Below are 21,140 nucleotides of genomic sequence, written 5' to 3'. Positions count from 1 at the left end.
TCAAAAACAACATACACTCACATAGTAAACATCTTATTCAACGTCCAGGCAACTCAGCCTTGTACGTCATTGAAGCCAATTTGGGATCACACACCGCAACAGGAGAGAAAAAACGGCCTCCCAAGACCTGCATGCACTAGAGCTCAACCAGATATTGACTGCTGCCACCACACCACATAGTCTATTTTCGCCATGGCGGACCAATTTTCAGACTCCGATACGGAGGACCTCTTCGCCTCCCCATCAGCCAAAGCCGCCTCCAAATCCGCCTCCAGGAAAGCCGCTGCTCAACCCGAACGGCCCAGAGACCCGAAGACCCCGACCCCGCAGCAACAGCAACAGCAACAGCAGGGCGGAGGGCCTTCCTCCTACGAAGCCAGCACATCAGCCGAGGCGCGCGAGGCGGCGCTCCAGCGCGAGCTGCAAGGGGTGCGGCAGATCAACGAGCTGGTCGAGGGCGTCCTCTCGACGCTGGACCGCGCCAAGGGCAACATGGGCACAGTGTCGCAGACAGTCAATACGGCTTCGACGCTGCTCAATACGTGGACACGCATCCTGTCGCAGACGGAGCACAACCAGCGGCTGCTCCTCAACCCGACGTGGAAGGGCGCCACGCAGGACCTCGTCGAGCTCGAGAACGAGGCGGCGCAGAAGCAGGCCGCGGCCGAGCGGAGGGCCGCCGAGGAGGAGCGCCGGCAGATCGAGGCCGCGCGTAGGCGGGAGGAAGCAGAGCAGCAGCGAGCGGCCGGGACACCGGCCCGGGGCAGAGGCACAGTGACACGCACACGCTCAACTAGGGGACGGACCGTAACTAGGGGTACGACGGGTACGAGGGGCTCAAGTCGAGGCACTTACGGTAGCTCTTCCGGCATACCTGGCGCAAGACCTACATCAGGCCTTGGTAGAGGGCTTGGGAGCACGCGGGGTCGAGCTAGAGGAAGACACGAGGTACATAATCAACACCGACAGATTCATGACTGCTATGATTTAAAAGGTTCATGTACATGCTAGATCTGATATCCTGAGGGCCGCAAGACGCACAGCTCGTTATTATACAGAATTATTGATACCCAAAGCACTTCTTTCAGCCTTTCTTCTTGAAGAAGTCGCTCATTTTCTTCATCCCAGAAGTGTTGACCTTCTTCAGATTTTTGACACCTCTCGACTCTCCGGCCTTCTTCCGCTTCTCATCCTCTTCCATCTTCCGCTTCTTTTCTGCTCGGTCCATAAGTTCTTCCTCATCCAGAACATGTTTCCGTGAGTAGTCGCCCATGGAACGCGATGACGCCGCTTCTTGGCGTAACTTAAGCTACTTGCGCAAGATAGTCATCGAGGGGGCTGAAATCCACAAGTTCCTTCTGTTCTAGTAGTTGCTGTTTAAGCTGCGAGACCTGGGATGGTAGGAAATAGCTAGAACAGACGAAGGAGAATGCGACACGTAGCCGCTGAAGCTGGGTCACTTTGGGCGAAGCTTGCATCGAGGCCTTCAATGCTGACGCAGCGGCAGTGGCCTCATCGGCTACCGAAGTCGCTGTGGTAGATGCTTCGGAGATGTGGCTTGTTGTGGTTTCCGTCGACTCGCTGGACGACTGACTTTCGGTCGAGTCGACCTTGGGTGTGGAAGCAGATAAATTTGTCGTCGTCGTGTCCTCCCTCTTCAGACCCAACACCGGCGCCTCCAGAGCCTTGGCCACAAACTTCTCTTCCATGCTTGGCGGCAGGGACTTCTCGCTCATCCGCTTTGCCTTGGAGAGCATTTCTGCCAGCAGCTTCTCCTTGCTGAACCGATACATCAGCTCCCCGCCGGCGTCGATGGTGTCGCAGACGGTGGCCATCCTCGACTCGAGCAACTGCCGTATGCTGCCCCAGCGCAGGATCTCGGAAAAGTGTGGTGAAGCCTTGCCAAGCTGATCGAAATAGTCATCGCTCTCGACAAACATCTTCTTTCCGCCCTCGCCCCTGGCTATCTCATCCGAGACCAATGCCGGTAATAGGAGGAACACGGGGTCGATCGATGTCGCCAAGTACAGCTCGGCGCCCTTGGTTACGTAGGCGCCAAACTCGCTGTCGTCGCCATTTGGTTTCTTCGGGTCTGGCTTCTCCTCCTTTTCCGATCCTGTGCTGATGTTGGCGCTGGTGTCTATTAACCAGCTCCGCGGTGTGGACTTCGGGGCTGTGATGCGGGTGAACTCGTATATTCCTGTCTCGGGGCACACGAGGTAGCGCGTAGGCTTGTCATACCGCGGGTTTGGTAATGATACCACACGCGCCTCGCTGGTGGCCTTGCTCGGTAGAATGAAGATTTTAGGGGGGTTCGCAGCGGTAGAAGGCAGCTGATATCGGGATTTATTTGAGGGCGCTGGGGCTGTCGCCGCCGACGTCTTTGCCGAGGCGCTCCCAGTGGCGGCTTTGGAGCGCGTCGTCCTAGCCATATCGTTTACCAAGATTGTGATGATCCAAAGTCGGTGCCCAAACACTTAAGTGAAATTCCTGTCCGAGCAACTAATAGATACAGGATGGTGGAATGGCTTCAGTAAAACTGATAACACAATTAACGACGACATGCACCTCTCCGCGTTACTAAGAAGGCCAATTTAGATCCCTGCCCGTCTATAATCTATCATAGCGCGACTGTGGAGACGCGTCGGGGCAGGGATTTGACGCGAACCTTAGGTTTCAATTTCATGCACTTCTGACTTGTCTGCTCACTTGATTCTAGCTTACCTATTAGAATGGCGCTTTCGTCCAGCAGCGGGTCGCTTGGATGTACCGTTGTATCCCCCATTCTGATCTAAATCTTGGGTTGGCAATTCAGCCCAAGCCATCAATCAATCCCATCCCACCTGATCGCTTGTCAACCCATCCCAAATCTTATCGCGCCTACTTACACTGTCAGAAAGGGCTTCTGGTTTCGGCACCCCGGCCTTTAATAAGCGCTTGTACTATCTGTACTATCTATATGCGACTGTTGACCAACCCTTCGCCGACATTGTTTGTTTGCAGCCTTTGACGAAATTCAATTCTCGAAAGCATTCTCAGCAACAATAGTACCGGATTGTATCTTTGGTTTATTACCTAATCGAGACACACTTACGTCCTCTGTATAAGTTACACCTCCGACCATCATCCTCTAAGCGAACCTAGACAGGTTGGCTGGGCTGTTGTATTGGCAACAAGCGGGGGCTCCTGTCCATACAGGTTCTTGTACAACAGTCAATACAAAGCACAGCATTTGCACAGTAAACAACCAAACACCTGTGATGGTACGGTGATAATCCACGCCAGAAGCGAGCCAACATGGCTCAAAGTACGTCTGCAAATCGAGATTACCCACATCTTGAGACCTAACTGACATGATTGAAGGATCCGGAGCAGGACCACCAGCACAATGGCCCCCGCGATCGCCCCACGAAGCCCTCGCCAGCACGCCCGGCGGCCGCGAACGAATGAGCCGCATGGCAGAGCGGTCTTCACCCTCGCCATCGCCGCTGAAACGGGGTCGGTCCATGTCTGCTCTTGCCACAAGCTCAGCCACTTCTCGGAACAATCTGGACGATGAGGACATGGACGAAGACATGGAGGACGAGGAAGAGGACGAGGAGACGCTACAGCTAAAACTACAAGCTATCCAGGCAAAGCTGAAGTTGAAAGCGTTCCAGCGGAGACAGAAGAAGGCTGGAGGTTCCGTAGATCTGGGCAACTCAACCACCCCCAGGCCATCGTCAGGGCATGACATTTTAGCCGCAAGCCGGGCACAGTCACGCGCGACAATACTAAAGGAAGCATCAAAACTCCCATCTCAATCTCAAGTGGAGGTGCAGGTTCCTGTTTCGCCAGTACGGAGGACGCAAACTGCTCAAAGCCAAAGGTCGCCTAGTCGGGTGCTACTGGGTATCGACAAGGGTCTGAAGGCCAAAGATGTTTCATTGAAGCGAGCATCTAGCCAACGAGGTCCGCGCAATAATGACAAACCTAGTAGTGGTTATTTGCAAAGATCACGCACACCCGCTGCGTATCAGGAGAATCTCGTAAGCCGAGACCGGCCGAAATCATTTAGTGAAAGGCTGGCCGAGGCAAGGAATGAAGAGGCGACGAAGAAAGAAAGGCAAGATCGAATAAGAAACGTCAGAAACGACACGTTCCAGGTCAAACAAGAGGAAGTGGAACAATACAAGACCCAGGCGGTAGAGATACCTGAAGCACCTTCGGAGCAAGGATCTTACAGCCGGGAGGAAATCCTGGCGGGCGGGAGGATAAAAAGGAGCAATACGGTTCCTAGTTCATGGAGAGGTGACAAACTTGATGGCGAGGCTGGTTCGGCAAATCCCGACGAAGCAGCCTCGTTTGAACCATACTCGGCCTTACATCTCGCCAAACGCATCCTACCTCACAGCGTTTTAGCACGCACACTTTCGGGGAAGAAGCCGTACCTGATCAAGGATCTTCTAGCTTGTGTCAAGGCTCCGAACTTCGAGCTGCCAGATATCGAACAAGATATCGTGGTGCTGGGTATTATTGCATCCAAATCTGATCCGAAAGCCCACAAGCCTCCTCCGGGCGGCTCAGATCTCAAAGAGAAGAAGAATCGGTTCGCTGACGATGATGACCCGCGTGGCAAGTACATGGTGATTACACTCGTGGATCTGACTTGGCAACTTGACCTTTTCCTATTCGATTCTGCCTTTGCCCGCTATTGGAAGCTGTCGCCAGGTACCCTGGTGGCAATTCTGAACCCAAGTATCATGCCTCCTCCCAAGGGGCGCGAAGACACGGGCCGATTTAGTATAGTGCTGAACAGCGATGGCGACACAGTCCTTGAGATTGGGACAGCGCGTGATCTGGGGTACTGCAAGAGCGTGAAAAAGGACGGCAATCACTGCAACTCCTGGGTCAACAAGAAACGTACGGAGTTCTGTGAATTTCACATGAATGCAGCCCTAGAGAAGCACCGATTTCACCGGCAGGATATCAACTCAGCAGCTGGCAGCGGCATGGGTGCTCGGCCCAAGAACCACCGCGAGAAATGGCAGAATGACAATTTGAAGAAGAGCAACACCAGCAACTACGACCGTGCTTCGGGCTCTCAGTACTACGTGTCTCATGCTAGTGCTGCAAGCCTCATCGACGGCGAACACTTGGCCTTCGGAGGGGTTGCGGATCGGGCCGAGCGCAAGGAGGCCCTGAGACGCCGCTTGGAGCACCAAGAAAAGGAGCGAGAGATCATGAAACAGCTCAGCAACATCGGTCGCGGTGCCGGCAGAGAATACATGAAGATGACTGGCCGTACAAACCAGTTGGGATCTAGTGTATCCTCTGCCGGTGGCGGTACGGCTCAGGACTCGTCAAGTATGAGCCAAACGCCGGCAGTCGACGCGAAAAGCCTAGGTCTACTGGCGCCGAGGGGAGCAGACGCCAAGAAGGTTCACCTGAGCCCTGTTAAGCGCAAGAGGAATCTGTCGTCGTTCAACTCGACCTCTAGCACGGGATCGTCGTCGTCCGCCAAGGCGGCGAAGACGGCGCCGGCCAGCCAGTCTAAGTCTGAAGGAGCTCTGGGCTGGGGTACTTCATTAAAGGACAAGCTCTCCAACATGAAGAACGGCCAGCGGTTCGACGGCGCGACGAGTGCTGTCCCGGCGGCTAGCAGCAGTTTTAGTGATGGCAGTAGTTTCCAGTCGTCAACTACTCTGACGCCGGCCATCAAGGGCAAGGATAGCAGGGAGAAAGCTGAACTGCCGGCTCGCAAAAAGACGCGTTTTGTGACGGAAAAGGGGATACGCGAGGCGGGAAGGGAAAGCCTGGGAGGGGACTTCGCAAGGAACAAGATGGTCTTGTTGGATGATGGAGATGACGACGATGAGCTTGTCGTTTTGAAATGATATCATAAAGTAGCTGTTCTAGTATGGCTAACGATGGCGTGAAAAGGAGCCACCCGGGCCAGAAAGGGGTGGATGGCATTCTCGAGACAGCGAGGAATCTTTGCATGCTGCGCCTTTTCATATAGCGGGCGTCCAAGGGAAATAGACCATGGTCTGAAATCATATGTCAGATGAATACATACCCAGTTCAAAGTCAAGCGTACATTAATCAGACAGGTTATGAGTCCTATTTGTTGAATTCTTATCCTAGACCTAAACAGTCATACATACCCCTTGCTCTAAGAACGAGGAGTATATAGCCGGTAGCATCTCCGTGAGAGGCTAACTTGCAACAGGCCACTCTGGCGTTGGTAAAAAACGAAACAGCAACTCATCAATTTGGAAACATGGGCGTTGTCTGGCTCATACTATGCCACATCATCGTCACTGTGATCTATAACTACAAGACAGACTCCTCCCACATCGGATGAACAAAAGAAGACTATGCGAAGACTTTTGACTTCCATGGCAGCTCTATTGGATTCCAAGGCATGACGGCCAATTTCCTCGATGGCTTGACCGAAGGCACACATTATGCCTCTTTGGCACCATAGCAACTATCGACGGGCTATCGTAGCAGAGGGGTAGGGAAAATACATGCCGATAGGGAGGGCAAATCTGTGAAAGAATCTAGCAGACTCCACAGATGGGCAGGACTAGATCTCTAGTCTCAGGCCGAATTTTCCCAAAGGAGGAGACCCCTGTGGGGCGAATGACACCGGCGGGTACTGTAAGTAAAGTAGGCGGGGCAAATGGCAACAAAATTATTTTTACTTGAACTTACAGGCAACTACCCCGCCATACAAAATTGGTGGTATAGTGGTCAGGCAGAGTGAAGTGGTCGAACGGGACAGGGCAGGGAGAAGAGAAGAACTACCTAAGGCGGCAAACAACAAACACCAGACATCACCACAAAGCACTGCTCAAGTTCCTCTGTTTTGTTCGGCTGCCAGCGTGCGAGGCCAGGGCAAGCAAGCAGTCTTCGTCTGGCCTGGTTTGCCGCCAAGTGTGTCACCAAGCCGCATGTGTCCGATTGGATTCGCCAGAGCCAGAGGCAACACCATGTAAGTGGCAGATCCAAGTGTCGCACTCTCAAACTTCTTTGTTGTCACCCACTTAGGGGATCCGCCAATGACATGGAAGGCACTATAAGAATTTTTTTTCTCCCTTTCACTCTGCCCTGGATTGCTCAAACGGGTAAAAAGAGCGGTCACTTTTGGGGCGGGTCAGGCCGTCGCGCAAATATTTATATCCATGGCTTTCCGGTCGCTGTGACGCTGGTTTCCTTCGACTCTTGTCATCTCTTCACATCTGTCCCTCTCTCGTACACATCCCACTCTCTCTTTCCTTCATAGACCTTACTCGTACACACCCTACCACAAGCAAACATGTCTATGCCTGAGGAGATCGTCATCGACCCCGCCGTCATCAAGGAGCTCCAGCAGTTCGAGGATGCCATCTCGGACGTTGACCTGGAGATCGCCGCTAAGCAGTGGTTGATGACCAAGGACATCTTCGCCAAGCGCCAGAACTCCATTGCTAAGATCCCTGGCTTCTGGAGCGTCGTCTTCGACAAGGCCACGTCCGAGCTCGAGGCCGCCATCACCCCCCTGACAACGTCATCTTCCAGCAGGCTCTGACCGCCATCGAGGTAGACCGCCCGGAGATCCCTGCCAGCGCCAAGACCACCGACACTGGCATTGACAAGTTCGGCGAGCCCCGCTCCATGACCATCACTTTCCACTTCAAGGAGAACGACTTCTTCGCCGACACCGTTCTGCGCAAGACCTTCTTCTACCGCTACGGCAACGACGGCTCCACCGGCCTCGTCTCCGAGCCCGTCAAGATCAACTGGAAGGCCGGCAAGGACGTGACCGAGGGTCTGTCCGACGCCGCCTACGGCTTCTGGCAGGCGCAGAAGGCCAACCCTAGCCAGCAGCTCGACGCCGCTCTCTCCGGCGACGCCCGCAAGGCCCGCGACGCCGCGGCCCGCGAGATGCCCGAGTACAAGGCTCTCGCCGCCATGATCGAGGAGAAGGAGATGGGCGCTACCAGCTTCTTCAACTTCTTCTCTTACCGTGGCCGCTGGACAAGCGCCGCCGAGAGCGTCCAGGCCAAGGCTGAGGCTATGGCCAAGCGCGCCAAGGCCGGCGAGGTCGACGAGGAGGACGATGACGAGGATGAGGAGGAGTTCCCCGAGGAGCACGTCGAGACCTTCCCTCCCCGGACACGACGTTGCCGTCACCATCGGTGACGACATCTTCCCCAGCGCCATCGACTACTTCCTCGAGGACGACATTGACAGCGACATTGACCTCGACTCCGACGATGATGAGGATGAGGAGATGGAGGGTTAAACAAATCACGACAAAACCAACCTTGTCATCGATGATGTACCACTGGGACAGCTCCTCAATTAGGTGGTGACCAGCCATGTGCCAGCAAACCCCCTCAAGACCATCCAATCAGGAAGTCGGGTGGCTTTGTACGCCGTCAGTCACCAATCCCATCGCGGACGACCTCTTTGGTCCTGCATGGTCTTTTTTGGACACCCAACGGATACAGTAATGACTGCCACGTCGCCGTCATAAAAGACGGATAGACAGTGGAATGAAGATTACGAACAAAAGGGATTGGAAATATAGAGATGACATTGTAGAATGCCATGGTTCAGCTTAGAGGATACCCCCACACGAATAAAAATTTCATCAAAACTATGACAATATCGGTTGATTGTATTGTATATCATAATGTATGCGAATGAAAACCTGAGACGAGGCAGCTTAGTACCACTACGTCGTGGCTATTTGGCCTTGACGGCTATTCATGGCTCCAACTCAGATCGCCGTTGGAAAGACCCTACCGTGGTCCCAGATGTCATCCCGAGTTGCTTTTCCTGTTGGTCAATGAAATCAACGGTGCCGCACGTGAGATATGGCGGGTTGGTGGTGCCAGTTGCATGATGTGTGCCATCCCCAACCCTCTTGTCATGGCCACCCCATACATTCTCCCCAGCATCTGCCGGCCGCCATCTGTAGCAATTCTCCAATAGCCCCTTTTGATACTGTGAGTTGTTCAGGGCTCACCTACTTCGGAGTCTTGAGCTGCCTGCCATTCTGCTTCCGTTCTATACTGTCGTGGCGCTTTCGACACCCAGCACCCCTGTCGTCATTCCCTTCGCATCATGAAGGAGACGGTAGGCTCTTGGATTTAGTTGGGAGGCACACCACAGACTGACTACATGAGCCAGGCCTGTGTAGATGATGGGTTTTTCCCCTCTCTTTGACGATTTGTTGGTTCACGGTGAACGAGGCTTCGACCTTCTTCGCCAACGAAACACGCTTTTAGTGGCCACAAAAAAGGTGTCCCGGAAGGCAGCCTGGAGAATAAGTGCCCGGGATATTGGGGACGACTTAGCTTGTGGTTCTTGGCAAGGCCACACATCATGAGAATCAGGGGTAGAAAGACATTGCAGGCTGCTATTCATCTAGGTCTGAGGCTTCGTGTGCTTTGAGGGAAGTATATATTTCATCAATCCTGGACTCTACTAAGAGGGTTTCTCTTCCTGCGTGCTTCACTAATCGTTGACCGCCAACCCAAACTTCTATTCCATTGTTGCCGCTATCTACTTACCACCTTCGCGACTTGCCGTACAGTTTACTTTGCTACCTCGAGGCACAGCTCGAGGAGCAGTGTGAGCGACTGGAATGTGGTATGCTACGACGTGCTGTCGATAATTCCCCCCTACTCTGCCTTTTGTCCGATGCAGGAATTACCCAGAGCGCGCGAGAGAAAGATGACTCTAACCTCCTTTCATCCGTTTCCCCGCTTGCCTCCGGAGCTTCGACTCAAGATCTGGAAATACGGCACTCTTGTCGAACCGCAGACTATCCTTCTCTCTGAAGTCCTAAACGCCCACCGGTCACCTTGTCCCAAACTGATGTGCATCAACCGAGAGAGTCGCGCCGCCGCCCTCAAAATCTACTTCCTACGCCTTCGCTGTGTCTTCTGGTGCCAACCCAGGCCGACTGGTTTCCCATTATTCGCCGATCTGTCGCCGGAACGTCTACCGGCTGACTTCGCACGATCGCGTCGTGTATCCGACGGGCCCTGGCAACACCCACCGGGGTTTGCCGCGGGGAAGTTGCTTCTTGAGAGAGGGGTCCCTCGAGAAGTGTCCCAACGAGATACAAGCATGCAAGGTGCTACCGGAGCCGACGACAGGGTACTTTTCCAACAATTCTCCGACCTCCTTTATCTGGGCCTTTGACGTCCCGCCCCCCCGTGCGACGAAGACAGCTTCCTGGGAAGTCATCGTCGCCCGTGCTGCAGGTGTAGCAGTAAGGACAGCAGTGCATATCCCTGCAGGCTTCGCAATGACAAAGACGACGCACCGTCTTGGATAGTCAAGTTCAAATACGCTTACGACGGACTTGCAGCGGCGGATGGGCGATTCACCGAGTGCTACCGAATTTGGGTATCCGGCATATCGAAGCACAGAGCACAGGGCATGGCGCTGCCTCACTTCGGGATACTGTGAATTTATTAGACATGGCGGTGATGGGGCTAACAGGTGATGAGGGTTATGTTCTATTGATTTCGAGTTGTGTGACCTGCTACCAAGATCAAGTCTCATGGTAAGCTGGCTTTCACCAACAAGCCAGGCGGGCATCGAGGCCACTCATCTCGAGTCCAGCCAATTACGGGACTGGTCTATAGCTTTGCATGAAAACGTTGCGTGATAAGTTCTCTGGAATGTGACATACCTAAGTAGATGCAGTAGGTTAGTTGTTATCGGTTATCAATCAAGTCAACTGATAATACCTAAACGTACGTACTGTACAGTACTTGTTGGGCTTCTGCACATTAGCCTCACCATTTACCTACTAGGTTAGCTGGCAGGTTAAACTAAGGAGTACCAGTGGGAGATAGATCTAGATTGCTTGTCATGTCCTCTTGAATGCCCATTTTGGTGCTGCCAAGTCAGGTGGGGTAGCTTTCGTGTGCATTGATAGATCGGACGAGAGCTCTCTTCTCTAGAGGCTCAACGGCTGGAATTTCGACTAAGTCACGTACTTCTATACTTGGCTATATATACAGTATTGATAGGAGACAGTGTGCGATCGATGGAGAGTTTGATTCACCGCTGCAGGTACAGATGGACGATGGGAGGAGCCAGCAGCTGAAGCAGAAAGTAGGCTGGCCAAGTGTAATTGTGACCCTCCGCAGCTCACCGATTGATTGGTAACTGCCTCTGGGTTGCCCTGCAAAGCCCACTTCGGCTCTTGAAGTGTGCTGTACTATGTGCTGTGCTGGGAGTTACGGTCAACCAGCTCTCCCCTCACCCAGATAGGCCAGGGCCAGGGACAGGGACAACATGACCATCCCTAACTGCCCCCCCCCCCCTTTGGTCCGTCCTGGATGGATCGCTTTGAGGGGAAGGGAAGAAAAAAAAGTAACAATAGAACACGCAGACAAGGCCTTTGTCGAGTTTCTGCAGGAGAAGGAAAAGAAGAGAAGAAAAAAAAATACATGCTCTGGATTTATTCTGTTAGTCTTCATCTGATCGATCCATTTGACCTTCTGAGCTGTCTCTGGCTTGGCTTGGGTTTTTAAGAGTTGAGAGTTTCGACAACCCACACCAGGTCAAGTGCTCTTCCCAGTATCACATCACATCACCACCTTCCAGCTCAACCTCGACTTTCTCACTCGAACAAACAAGGCAATCCGACTCGGCCTCAGCCTCGACTCGACCACCACCCTTTTTTCTCCCCCAGCAACCCCTCCGCCAGAACCATTCTTACTGTCGCATTTTATCTGGTTTTTGGCCTCGAAACGAAGCCTCCAACTTTTGCCCACACTTCCCCAAGAACCACTATATTCCATACACGATGCCCTGCTTCAAGGGCATCGCTGTGAGCATCCACGCCAACGGAGCCCCGCTCCACGAGCATGGAATGCAAAAGCAGTCTCGCGTGTCTCGCATCAGTACTTATATACCCGTGCCCTCTCCCCAGCTGAACACCGACACCCAAAAGCACGAACCTGCCCGCTTCGCCATCTCCATCACCTTGCTGAACCCGGGCGCCCCCATTCCCTACACGACCCCCAAGGCCAACGAGGCCAATCCTCACCCTAAGCCTCTCTATGCCGGTCCGCTGCCCTCCGCCTCCTCGGACCCCTCTAAACATGCGAATACCGTAACGCCCTACATTCCCATGACCAACTCGGAAAACGAGACCATTGCCGCCTACATTTACTTTGACGGCAGAGCCAAGGAAGAAGTGGCCACGCTCCTACGACCTGGCGAAGAGACATGGGTCAATAGTAGATGGGTTCAAGTCCCCGACAGCGAGGGCGGTGGCCTTGCCGAGCGCGAATTCCTCTTCCGCGAGGTCGGTCTGGAACGGTGGCTCAACGGCCTGGACTTGCAGGGTCACGATGCCGCCGAGAAGGTAGAGAAGCGGAGGCAGAAGTTTGAGAGGCGCCATCGCCGTCAAAAGTCGGCGGCCGCCGGCACCAACTTGGACCAAAATGGGAAACAGCGAGATATATTGGCCTACGGCAGTACCGAGCAGTCGCCGACTGCGAACAATGACAACAGCATGGTCGACTCCGAATCGGACTCCATGTCCGATGACGACGACGACGAGCCGCCCGAGGCGACAGGCCAGATCAAGGTCGCCATGTTCCGCGTGATAGCTTCCGGCGAGATCAAGAAGGGCGAGTACTCGCCTCAATTCGACGCCCACGATGACGACGACGAGGGCGAGGGGAACCAAGGCGGCAGCAACGGTGCCATTGATGCTGATGTCGAACACACCACAAGTTTCGCCAAGCCCAAGACCCTGGATCCGAAAACGATCAGCACCCAGACCGTGACCGGCATCGACGGCCCGGATAAGCCTTACGCCACCTTTACCTTCTTCTATCGTGGACAGCGTGCGTTCTTGTGTACTATCCCAGCCACTGCTTCGCTATGCTAACATTCTACAGGCCAACTGGCTAAGATGGGCATCGTGCCCTCCACTAAGGATCCGAAGACTACTATTCCTGGTGCTAAGAGGCGGAGTACGCAATTGGATTTCTCAGGGCTGAGCCCTCTCAAGAACACTGGCACTGTGGGCTTTTCCGCTTTCCGCGACCAAGACGCTGAGGCGAATCAACGCCGCAAATCGAGAAAGAGCGTTTCTGGCACCATGGATGACAGTGACGACGACGATGACGATAGCAAAAACCCGCTCCTCAAAATGGAGGATACTGATGATAAGGACGTCAAGACCCACCTGGCCCCTGAGGATGCAGAGCTCCAAGCGGAACTGAAAGCCGGTATTGACCGTATTCGTGTAAGTGCAGGCTTGAGCACTCGCATTATTGCATTATTCGATTTGTTGTACTGACCTTACGATTAGCTGAAGCGACAGCACTCGGCGGAGCCTGATAGCGCTGCTGCCTCTAGGAAGTCGCCCAGCAATGGCCCAACGGCTGGGTCTACGCCCACCGAGTCTGGATCAAGTACTGCGCCTGCTACGGCTGGTGGGCTCACAAATCTGCTATCCCAAGCGTTTTCGGATGATACGACGACAATTGGTAGTCCGCTGAAGAAACAACGCGGGAGTGGCGATGACGTTACTATGGATCGATCTGCTGGATTCCCGTCAGCGATAGGGGATGTACTTGCTAGAGCTACCGCCGAGCAGAAGGGCAAATCGATAGCAACTCCTGGGGCTGTAATGGGCCCCAAGGATGAATCGGACGAAGAGCTGTAGCACCGTTATCGGCCGTGCAGCACGCTGATACAGGCCGTGGAACCATCTTCGACACGCGCCGATTCGAGTATGATCTGCCAGCTTCGGCTAGTATATGGCACCAAGTATAGGTGATAACCAATATCCGCATTCACCTATCACGTGCAAGACGCTAGGCCCATCCCTACCATGACCGCAGCACCGTAGCAGGATCCTCTTGGGTACTTGGACAATCGGTGTGGCCCTTCCTTCTATAGCGAATATGAAGTGCCAGATAAGAGATGGTTGGCAAGCATTGCTGGGCGTTTCTGATCGGGGGAGGATTTCAGGGAACCAGGGACGATAAGTACGACAGCTTTTTTTTTCAGTACCTCCAGAGCCCAAGACCTTTTGTGCCACTTCTTCTAGAAACGATATTGAGAAGCGTTGGGACAAAAGGAAAGGAAGCGAGTGGCGGAGAGAGAGCGAGAGAGAGAGGAGGGATGGAACGGGGGCCGCCCTTGCCCTTTTTTTGCACGGGGTGGAGGAGGGATTTTCGATGAGGAATCAGGACATTGGACAAGGGGTGGAAATCAATCATATTCTTGCGGACGGCGTGCCCCCGAAGTCTGGCCTGGCAAAACAGCATCATCTCTGTTCAGCGAAGACGCGAGCCACGCAGCTTTCTTGGTAGATCATGTTCAAACACAAACAAACAAAATATACGCGTGTGCATAACACGCCGTTTTCTCTCTAACACGTATGGTGAACGGGTTTCTAGATGTGAGGCGAGGGGAGAAATGCTTCATTTTGTTCGACAGACCCCTTTTGCTCGACTGTACGCACCTTCCACTTAGGCACATCGCAAATGAATGAACCATTAGTTTCTGTAAATGTAGGGACTATCTCTCTTTCCTTTCCCGGGGTATCTCGATATAAAGTGCCAAAATAAATAAGTAAGAGATGGGCTGCTTTCAAACCCCCTTACTCTTCTCTCTTGTCCTACCCTGCTGTGCCAATTTCGAACCCCTACCGAAGCCAGTCCTACAGCATACATGATGTATTCATTCTCCCATCTCAATACAGCGGACTGGCCTCCCTTTCCGAGGATGTGTAGGGAAACAACCTAGTCCCACCGTCGAAGCAAATACAAATCAGAAACGCCGATTTCTGCCTACTCCCCTTCTCCCCCTAAATTCCAAATCAAGCGCCTTTCTTTCTCTTGCTTCGGACCATAGAAACAAGAGAAACAGAAACAAAATAATAAACATAATTCGACTACGAGAGAGTCCCCTTATCGTTGCAGGTTGCTCCCCGAAGACGACGATCGACGACGTACCAAACCGTCACCCCCTTGGCCGTAACTCGATCCCGTACCGGCACCTCTACCACTGTCGCCGATGTCTTGGTACTCTTCATCGTCGAGGCCCTCGTCCTCGTACGCGCCACCATTAACAACCGTGTCTCGTGCTCCGCTGGCAGACCCGCGTTGCCTCTTAGACTGTCGCGGCGATCCCAAGGAGGAGGACGAAGCGACTGCCGTTGTTATCGAGGACAGGGGGCGTTGTCGACCACGCTCGGCGCTTTCCTCCTTGATCCCCCTGTCGCCGCTGTTGTCATTCTCCGGCCGTTTCTCGCGCCGAGCCCGGACGAGCTCCATGGATCCGTTTTGGTTCCGCTCCTCGTCCTCTTCTTCCCGCTTTATGGCCGGCTGCCGCTCGCGGCCATTGGCGTGCGCTACCGGCAGCTTGCCGGATGCGATCGCCACCACGCCGCCCCCACCAAAGCCCTTAGCCGGCGTGGGTTGGCCCGGCGGTGGCGGTTTCCTAGAATCGCCATCATCCTCACCACCACCACCCGTGGGGTTGCGGGGCCGACTACACCACCGTTGCCCCCGCCGCTGCCGCTGAAAAAGAACATGAGAATGGCCCAGGCGGCGGCCATGGAAATCATCTCGGCGGACCAGAACAGCGCGGTGCAGACGACAAAACTGAGAATGCGGTGGTTGTACATGAGCCAGCGCAGGCCCGTCAGACGGGCGACGAGCTCGACGCGGGCCGCATAGATCTGCAGGGTAGGGCCCGCCTGGATATCCAACAACAGGCTGAGGGGAAGCTGGTCGCGGAACTCGACGAGCTCGCCCATGGGGAGGTCGAGGGTGATGCGCCCCGCCGACGACGAGGAGCTGCCGACCAGGACGTGCCAAACAGAAACAGGGCGCGCGAGGCGCGCGAGACGAAGGGGTCCTCGTAGGGCAAGAGGGCGGGCCGGCGCGACGAGAAGACGACGTGGTCTGGCGGCGCCGCTAGGATGTCGACGTAGGGGTCGACGGGTGTCGAAAGCGCCATGGGCCCCCACGACTGGGCCGGGTCTTCGAGCACCGAGCGCGTCGCGACGAGGGCCACCATGAAGTTGCCGTGGCCCAGGTTGGGCGGCGAGCGCGGGAGGGTCAGGTGGACCGAGACGTCGTAGGCCGTGTCGAGCATGAGGTCGTGCGACAGCGAGGCGAGGCCGTATGGGTTAAGACCGGCACTATTGGAAGCGAACAGACACACAAGTTAGTCTCATATCTCCCACCCATACATACATATAATTGGATGACGAAGTGATACTGCTGGAGATAACTCACTTGTACTGCAGATGTATCGGCAACGAAACGACCTTCTTGGGGACGTAGCTATAGTAGAAGACGGGCCATGCGAGGGCGGCGATGCATAGCAATGCGATAGACGTCGAGATGAAGAGGAAGGTGTTGATGTAGGCCCGTTGGGCGGTCGGGGCAGTGGCAAGGCGAATGGGCCGCTTGACGAGCTCCTACGGACGCAATTGATTCCATGGTTAGCTTCTTCTTCTTCTTCGCCTTCTATGCCTCCTGGATTTGTAGGTAGACTTACAATGGCTTTCTTGGTGACGAGACTCATCTTGTCCACTTTCGGCTGAACCTGGTTTTGGTGATGGTAACGAACAACGTTTGCTTCTCTGCAACGCAGCGACCTTGGCCAGGATGCCAGGAAGGGCAGCAAAGAAGGTCGCTTGGTTTCACACAGTTGACAGTATTGGCACCAAGATGGTTGTGGGGAAGAAGGAGCAAGAAGATGATGCGAATGCGTGAGTGGTACTGGTAATACCTGGAATAGCAGCTCGCTAGGGACCCTTGCCGATTGGCTAGTGCCCCGCCATAGCGCCTGGCATTGTGACAATAGCGGCCTGTGTGGTACCGACGTCATGTCAACATTGGGTGCCAAGGGTGCTTCGCTTTCATCACATGCTCCTTTGCCATCAGGGGTCTCAAGGTTCAGTTCATATGGCTAATTGGGTTCAGAATATCTTCTCATTGTTTTGGGCAAGCTCTGAAAATGCATCATCCGCCAAAAAGAGAATATACAATAACGCCATGCCAATTATCCAGTTGTATCGTAATCCGTTCATGTCCGCTAACACTTACATGTATAAACTCGCTTGCTGTACGGTGAAATATGTGCAACTGCAAAACAGAATTGAACCAATTTCATTCCTCGTTCCCTTCGTCCTCTCCGTTTCATTCATTCATTCATCGTCCTTAACAGGGCTGCAGGTAGTTGCTGGGCACTAGCCCGCCTCGTCCGGCCCCGTTGCCAGAGTGAATCTCGGCCTCCCACCATCCATCGTCCTGGTGCCGCAGCACCGCCAGGTAATCTCCCTTGCTGAATCCCAGCTCTTCGGGGATGGCAGCCTGGTACATGTACAATGCTCGCGCTGAATTGCTGTGTTAGCTACTATAATCTCCACCACCATCCATGGACTGCCATGAGAAACTTACCAAAATGGAGAATCGGCCGGCCTTCTCTAGTGTACTGTCTGCTAGGGTCCGCCACGCTCTTACTTCGCTGTCGGCTTTGTGACATCGACCTGCCATCGTAGAACGCCACCGCTCCGCTTTGGCTGGTGCCCGGCCTGCTGCCACCACCCCGACCGCGCTGGGAGCCGTACCCGTCATCACCACCCAACGGCGCCAGCTGCACAGCCAAGTCACTGCCCATCTGACTGCCCAGCTGATTGCCACCCATCTGGCCACTGCTGGGACGGTCGTAGTCGCCACCTCGGAAGGTGGCTGGTGACGCCGTTCGATTCACTGACTGGGTGCTCGGTGAGTTCTGGTGGTAATAGGGGTTGTCCGACCCACGTCTAGGCGTTTCCGACGTTGTCATCCGCGACTCGCTGCGCGTCGGTTGTCGGGGGCTGTTGTACGGCGCAGGGGACGGCGCATGGTACGACGACCGCGGATCTGGCTGCGGTTGGTGGTTGGCAGCAGCGTACGGGTTGGGAGATGCCGAGCGTTGGTACGACTGCCGCGGTTCTGCCTGTGCCTGGGGTTGATGACTGGCGGCGTAAGGGTTAGGGGAAGGAGCACGGTATGACTGTCGTGCCTCGACCGGCGGTTGTGCCGGGGGCTGTGCTTGGGACGGCGCCAGGGGTTTGACCTGGGCTGCCATTTCAGGGCGAGTACCAAGACCCGGAGAAAGAGCGCGAGGCACCGCTGGGCTAGCTGCCCGCGGCATCTCACTGCCCCTGGTCGACGGTCGCGCGGCGGGGGCGCTATTATAGGAGCTGGGCTGGGGGCGCGTGAACATCTCGCGTGTCTGCTGCTCGTATTTGCGCGAGGTAGCTTGCATTGCCTTCTTCGTGCATGCGGCTGCCGGGACACCGAGGCGTGTCACTTGCTGGTCGTACGACGGAGGCGGCGTCCCACGCTTGGCTGCAGTGACATCACTGTTGGTCCTCGGCGCTGGTACGGATCGGGAGAACTGCTGTGACCGCTCTGAGCCTGGTGCCGGAGTAGCAATACCATGGTAGTGGTCGGCCGACATCCTTCCCGCTGACTGCTTGTTGCCTGTTACTCCCTTCAGTTCCGCCAGCGCCAGCGCGATGGGGTCCAGTTCCTCCGCGGGAGTCGCATCCTGCTCCGCTTGCCTCTTCTTACGATCAGAGTTGGCGACTTCGAATACGTTCTGGCCGATATTGAGAGCCAGGCTGGCGTTAGCATCAATCGGGTCAGGGCTGGCAGCACGTTCGGAAGCCAGATTGCGCTCGGGAGCCAGATTGCGTTCGGCGACCAGGCTGCGTTCAGGAGCAAAGCTGCGATCGGAAGTCATGCTCCGCTCGTGTTGCTGATACAACTGTGGCCGTCTCGATCCTGCCGAGTTGTGCTGTGTATGTTGTGTGGTCACAGGTCCCCAAGTGTTCCTATTGATCGGCGCTTGCATCTCCTTGGTACTCTTCCTCCTGAAGGGGCTGTGGTTCTGGAAGAAGCCGCTCTTTTTCTTGAACACCCGTTTGTCAGGAGAGTCCTCGATTGCCGCCGGCTGCTCGGGTTGCTTCATAGGCGATACTTGGCCACTAGGGGGATCCATACTAGAGAGAGACGTAGGGTTCGAGTAATCGCTATGCTCGTCGCGGCTGGATGGCCGGGCTGACAAGTTGGAGCTTGTCGCCGAGTTCATGCCGGAGCCGGGACCGTCCGTACGGCACAGCATCGTCATACCATCCATCGGGTAAGGGTCGTGGGGAACTGCTGCGAACTGCGAGGTCTCATAATGCTGCTGCTTCTGCAGCATGTTCGACTGACGACTGCCAGAAGGTGGAATGACTGAGCCAGGACCCTTTTGCGGTGTCGCTGTCGGCTCTCGACTTGTGGAAGCATAAGGATCCCGAACGAGATCTCGAACAGGTTCCCGAACGGGCTCACGAATGGCCTCACGAACAGGCTCTCGCATAGGTTCCCGAACAGACTCCCTCATAGGCGGTTCCCGCACAGGTTCCCTCATAGGTTCCCGAACAGGCTCTCTGACGGGCTCCCGAACAGGTTCCCTCATAGGTTCCCGAACAGGCTCTCTGACGGGCTCCCGAACAGGCGGGGGAAGAGGATCCTGGTGGGCGAGGTCGCGCGCGAGAGAAGAATTAGGGTCGTGATGGGATGAGTATGTGGAGGGCTGGGGTGAGGAGCTGCGGAAAGCCGGGTTGATATTTCGCGGGAATTGCGCCACCGAATAGGCATCATCCGGATCCACCGATGCTATCGATTCGTGGTCTTCCACGTCTCCTCTGCAGAAGTTGATGTACTTGGGCGGGTCAGGGATCTCCTGCCCGGTGCCCCTCTCGGTGATGAAGTTGATGATGTCCCTCTCGACCTCCATCTTCTCTAGTGACAGGCGGATCTTCTCGCATGACGCATCGTCGCTAACACAGACGGTCGACGCAATGTTGGCGAAGGTCCACAGCGAGCTCTTGGTGAAGTCGAGCCGCTCCTCCTCCAGGTCCTGGAATTTGTCAGCGGCGGCCTTCCACTCGCGGTTCCAGCGGGCGGTGGTGTCCTCGAGGGCCTTGATGGCCATCTCGTACTCGGAGTTGGAGGTGGCCAAGCTGATCTGGGTCTTCTCCAGCTTGGCCTTGTTCTTGCGCTCTTCCTGGCCCATAACCATGTGACCCTGCGCGAGGTAGCCCTTGATTTTGAGGCACTCCTGCTCGTACTTGTCGCGCGACTTGTTGACCGCCTGGGTCTGCTGCACCTTGACCTTGAGCAGCTTCTCGACTGTGTTCTGGACGATCTTGCGGCGCTCCTTCATGCCGCCGGCGAAGGCGGCGAGGGGCTCCTCGAGCTCTGTCTTCATCTGGTTGGCGATGCTCGAGTGCTGCTTGGCGATGGACTCGACCTCGCCCCGGACCGTGTCGAGTGACGTCTTCAGGCCGCCGGTCTCGTGGGACCCCAGCGACTTCCGACTCAGGGACAGGAGCTTCCTCGCGTACTCATCCTCGATGGAGGCGCGGGCCGCGTAGAAGGCTCGCAGCTCGTCATTTGTCTGCTTGGCCGCGAGCATGCGATCGAGTAAGGGTGGCACACCGGCATCTTCCTTTCCCCAGAAGTTGTTGGCGACTGTTGTGGAGAAGGCATGTCGGTCAGTACTTAATGGTCCAAGTGCCTTCCTTCATTACTTACATATGCAAGTGCATACACGATCACGGCTGGATGAGGGATAAAAAAAGAAGGACTACTTACACGACAGTGCCACTGTCGGGCCTTCAGTGGCGGCAGGCATGATGCCCGACACTCAAAAGGGTTGTTACAAACAGATAGTAGAAGCAATATGCGCTTGGGGCATATACGGAGGGTGTGATTCAACGGAAGCGCGAGCCGCCTTTGGTGCAATTGCCAGGCGCAGGTGATTGCCCAGGAATTCCACAGGCTGGTCGACGGGTGCTCGAAGGAGGCGAAGGAAGAACGAGTTGCACACCCGGATTCCTTAGAATTAGATTAAAGAGGACGGTTCTGTCCAGACTCCAGACTCTTGTCGGGAAAATGTGTAAATGTAGGTGCAGATGGCGGAATTAGGGAATGTACGTGATGTATGTGGGTGTGCGCAAGACATGACTAGGGTGAAGCTCACCGTCTTCTCGCTTTCTCCCCCCTCTCGCTTTTCCCAAAGCAAAGCTTGGTATTGACATGGGCGAAGTTGGTGCGTTG

At 55.0% G+C, this 21,140-nt stretch overlaps 8 protein-coding genes across 8 annotated transcripts; 5 read left to right on the top strand and 3 right to left on the bottom strand.

Annotated features, from left to right (window-relative positions):
• Nucleotides 1-192: 192 nt before the first annotated feature.
• Nucleotides 193-860, top strand: PG994_005938 (uncharacterized protein; the record flags this gene model as incomplete). The annotated part of the gene is made up of 2 exons (XM_066857347.1): nt 193-774; nt 816-860. The coding sequence occupies 2 exons, from the start codon at nt 193-195 to the stop codon at nt 858-860; spliced, it is 627 nt and encodes a 208-aa protein (XP_066716616.1).
• A 444-nt stretch (nt 861-1,304) lies between these two features.
• On the bottom strand, nt 1,305-2,432 carry PG994_005937 (uncharacterized protein; the record flags this gene model as incomplete). The annotated part of the gene is made up of 1 exon (XM_066857346.1): nt 1,305-2,432. One exon carries the CDS (start codon nt 2,430-2,432, stop codon nt 1,305-1,307), a length of 1,128 nt encoding a protein of 375 aa, XP_066716615.1.
• A 921-nt stretch (nt 2,433-3,353) lies between these two features.
• Nucleotides 3,354-5,876, top strand: PG994_005936 (uncharacterized protein; the record flags this gene model as incomplete). Its single annotated transcript, XM_066857345.1, has 1 exon — nt 3,354-5,876. One exon carries the CDS (start codon nt 3,354-3,356, stop codon nt 5,874-5,876), a length of 2,523 nt encoding a protein of 840 aa, XP_066716614.1.
• Nucleotides 5,877-7,303: 1,427 nt separating this feature from the next.
• On the top strand, nt 7,304-8,272 carry PG994_005935 (uncharacterized protein; the record flags this gene model as incomplete). The annotated part of the gene is made up of 3 exons (XM_066857344.1): nt 7,304-7,510; nt 7,546-8,105; nt 8,185-8,272. 3 exons carry the CDS (start codon nt 7,304-7,306, stop codon nt 8,270-8,272), a joined length of 855 nt encoding a protein of 284 aa, XP_066716613.1.
• A 1,439-nt stretch (nt 8,273-9,711) lies between these two features.
• Nucleotides 9,712-10,185, top strand: PG994_005934 (uncharacterized protein; the record flags this gene model as incomplete). The annotated part of the gene is made up of 1 exon (XM_066857343.1): nt 9,712-10,185. The coding sequence occupies one exon, from the start codon at nt 9,712-9,714 to the stop codon at nt 10,183-10,185; it is 474 nt and encodes a 157-aa protein (XP_066716612.1).
• A 1,621-nt stretch (nt 10,186-11,806) lies between these two features.
• Nucleotides 11,807-13,684, top strand: PG994_005933 (uncharacterized protein; the record flags this gene model as incomplete). The annotated part of the gene is made up of 3 exons (XM_066857342.1): nt 11,807-12,857; nt 12,912-13,261; nt 13,328-13,684. 3 exons carry the CDS (start codon nt 11,807-11,809, stop codon nt 13,682-13,684), a joined length of 1,758 nt encoding a protein of 585 aa, XP_066716611.1.
• A 1,252-nt stretch (nt 13,685-14,936) lies between these two features.
• On the bottom strand, nt 14,937-16,563 carry PG994_005932 (uncharacterized protein; the record flags this gene model as incomplete). Its single annotated transcript, XM_066857341.1, has 5 exons — nt 14,937-15,519; nt 15,561-15,947; nt 16,001-16,174; nt 16,272-16,456; nt 16,537-16,563. The coding sequence occupies 5 exons, from the start codon at nt 16,561-16,563 to the stop codon at nt 14,937-14,939; spliced, it is 1,356 nt and encodes a 451-aa protein (XP_066716610.1).
• Nucleotides 16,564-17,201: 638 nt separating this feature from the next.
• On the bottom strand, nt 17,202-20,715 carry PG994_005931 (cell division control protein; the record flags this gene model as incomplete). The annotated part of the gene is made up of 3 exons (XM_066857340.1): nt 17,202-17,377; nt 17,442-20,552; nt 20,676-20,715. 3 exons carry the CDS (start codon nt 20,713-20,715, stop codon nt 17,202-17,204), a joined length of 3,327 nt encoding a protein of 1,108 aa, XP_066716609.1.
• Nucleotides 20,716-21,140: the final 425 nt, after the last annotated feature.

Source organism: Apiospora phragmitis, assembly GCF_038363925.1.
Source record: "Apiospora phragmitis strain CBS 135458 chromosome Unknown utg000006l:1.0-5683423.0:1.0-5690449.0, whole genome shotgun sequence".
Taxonomy (NCBI): Eukaryota; Fungi; Ascomycota; class Sordariomycetes; order Amphisphaeriales; family Apiosporaceae; genus Apiospora; species Apiospora phragmitis.
The sequence above is the reverse complement of the archived record's forward strand: the minus strand, read 5'-3'. Positions and strand labels throughout refer to the sequence as shown.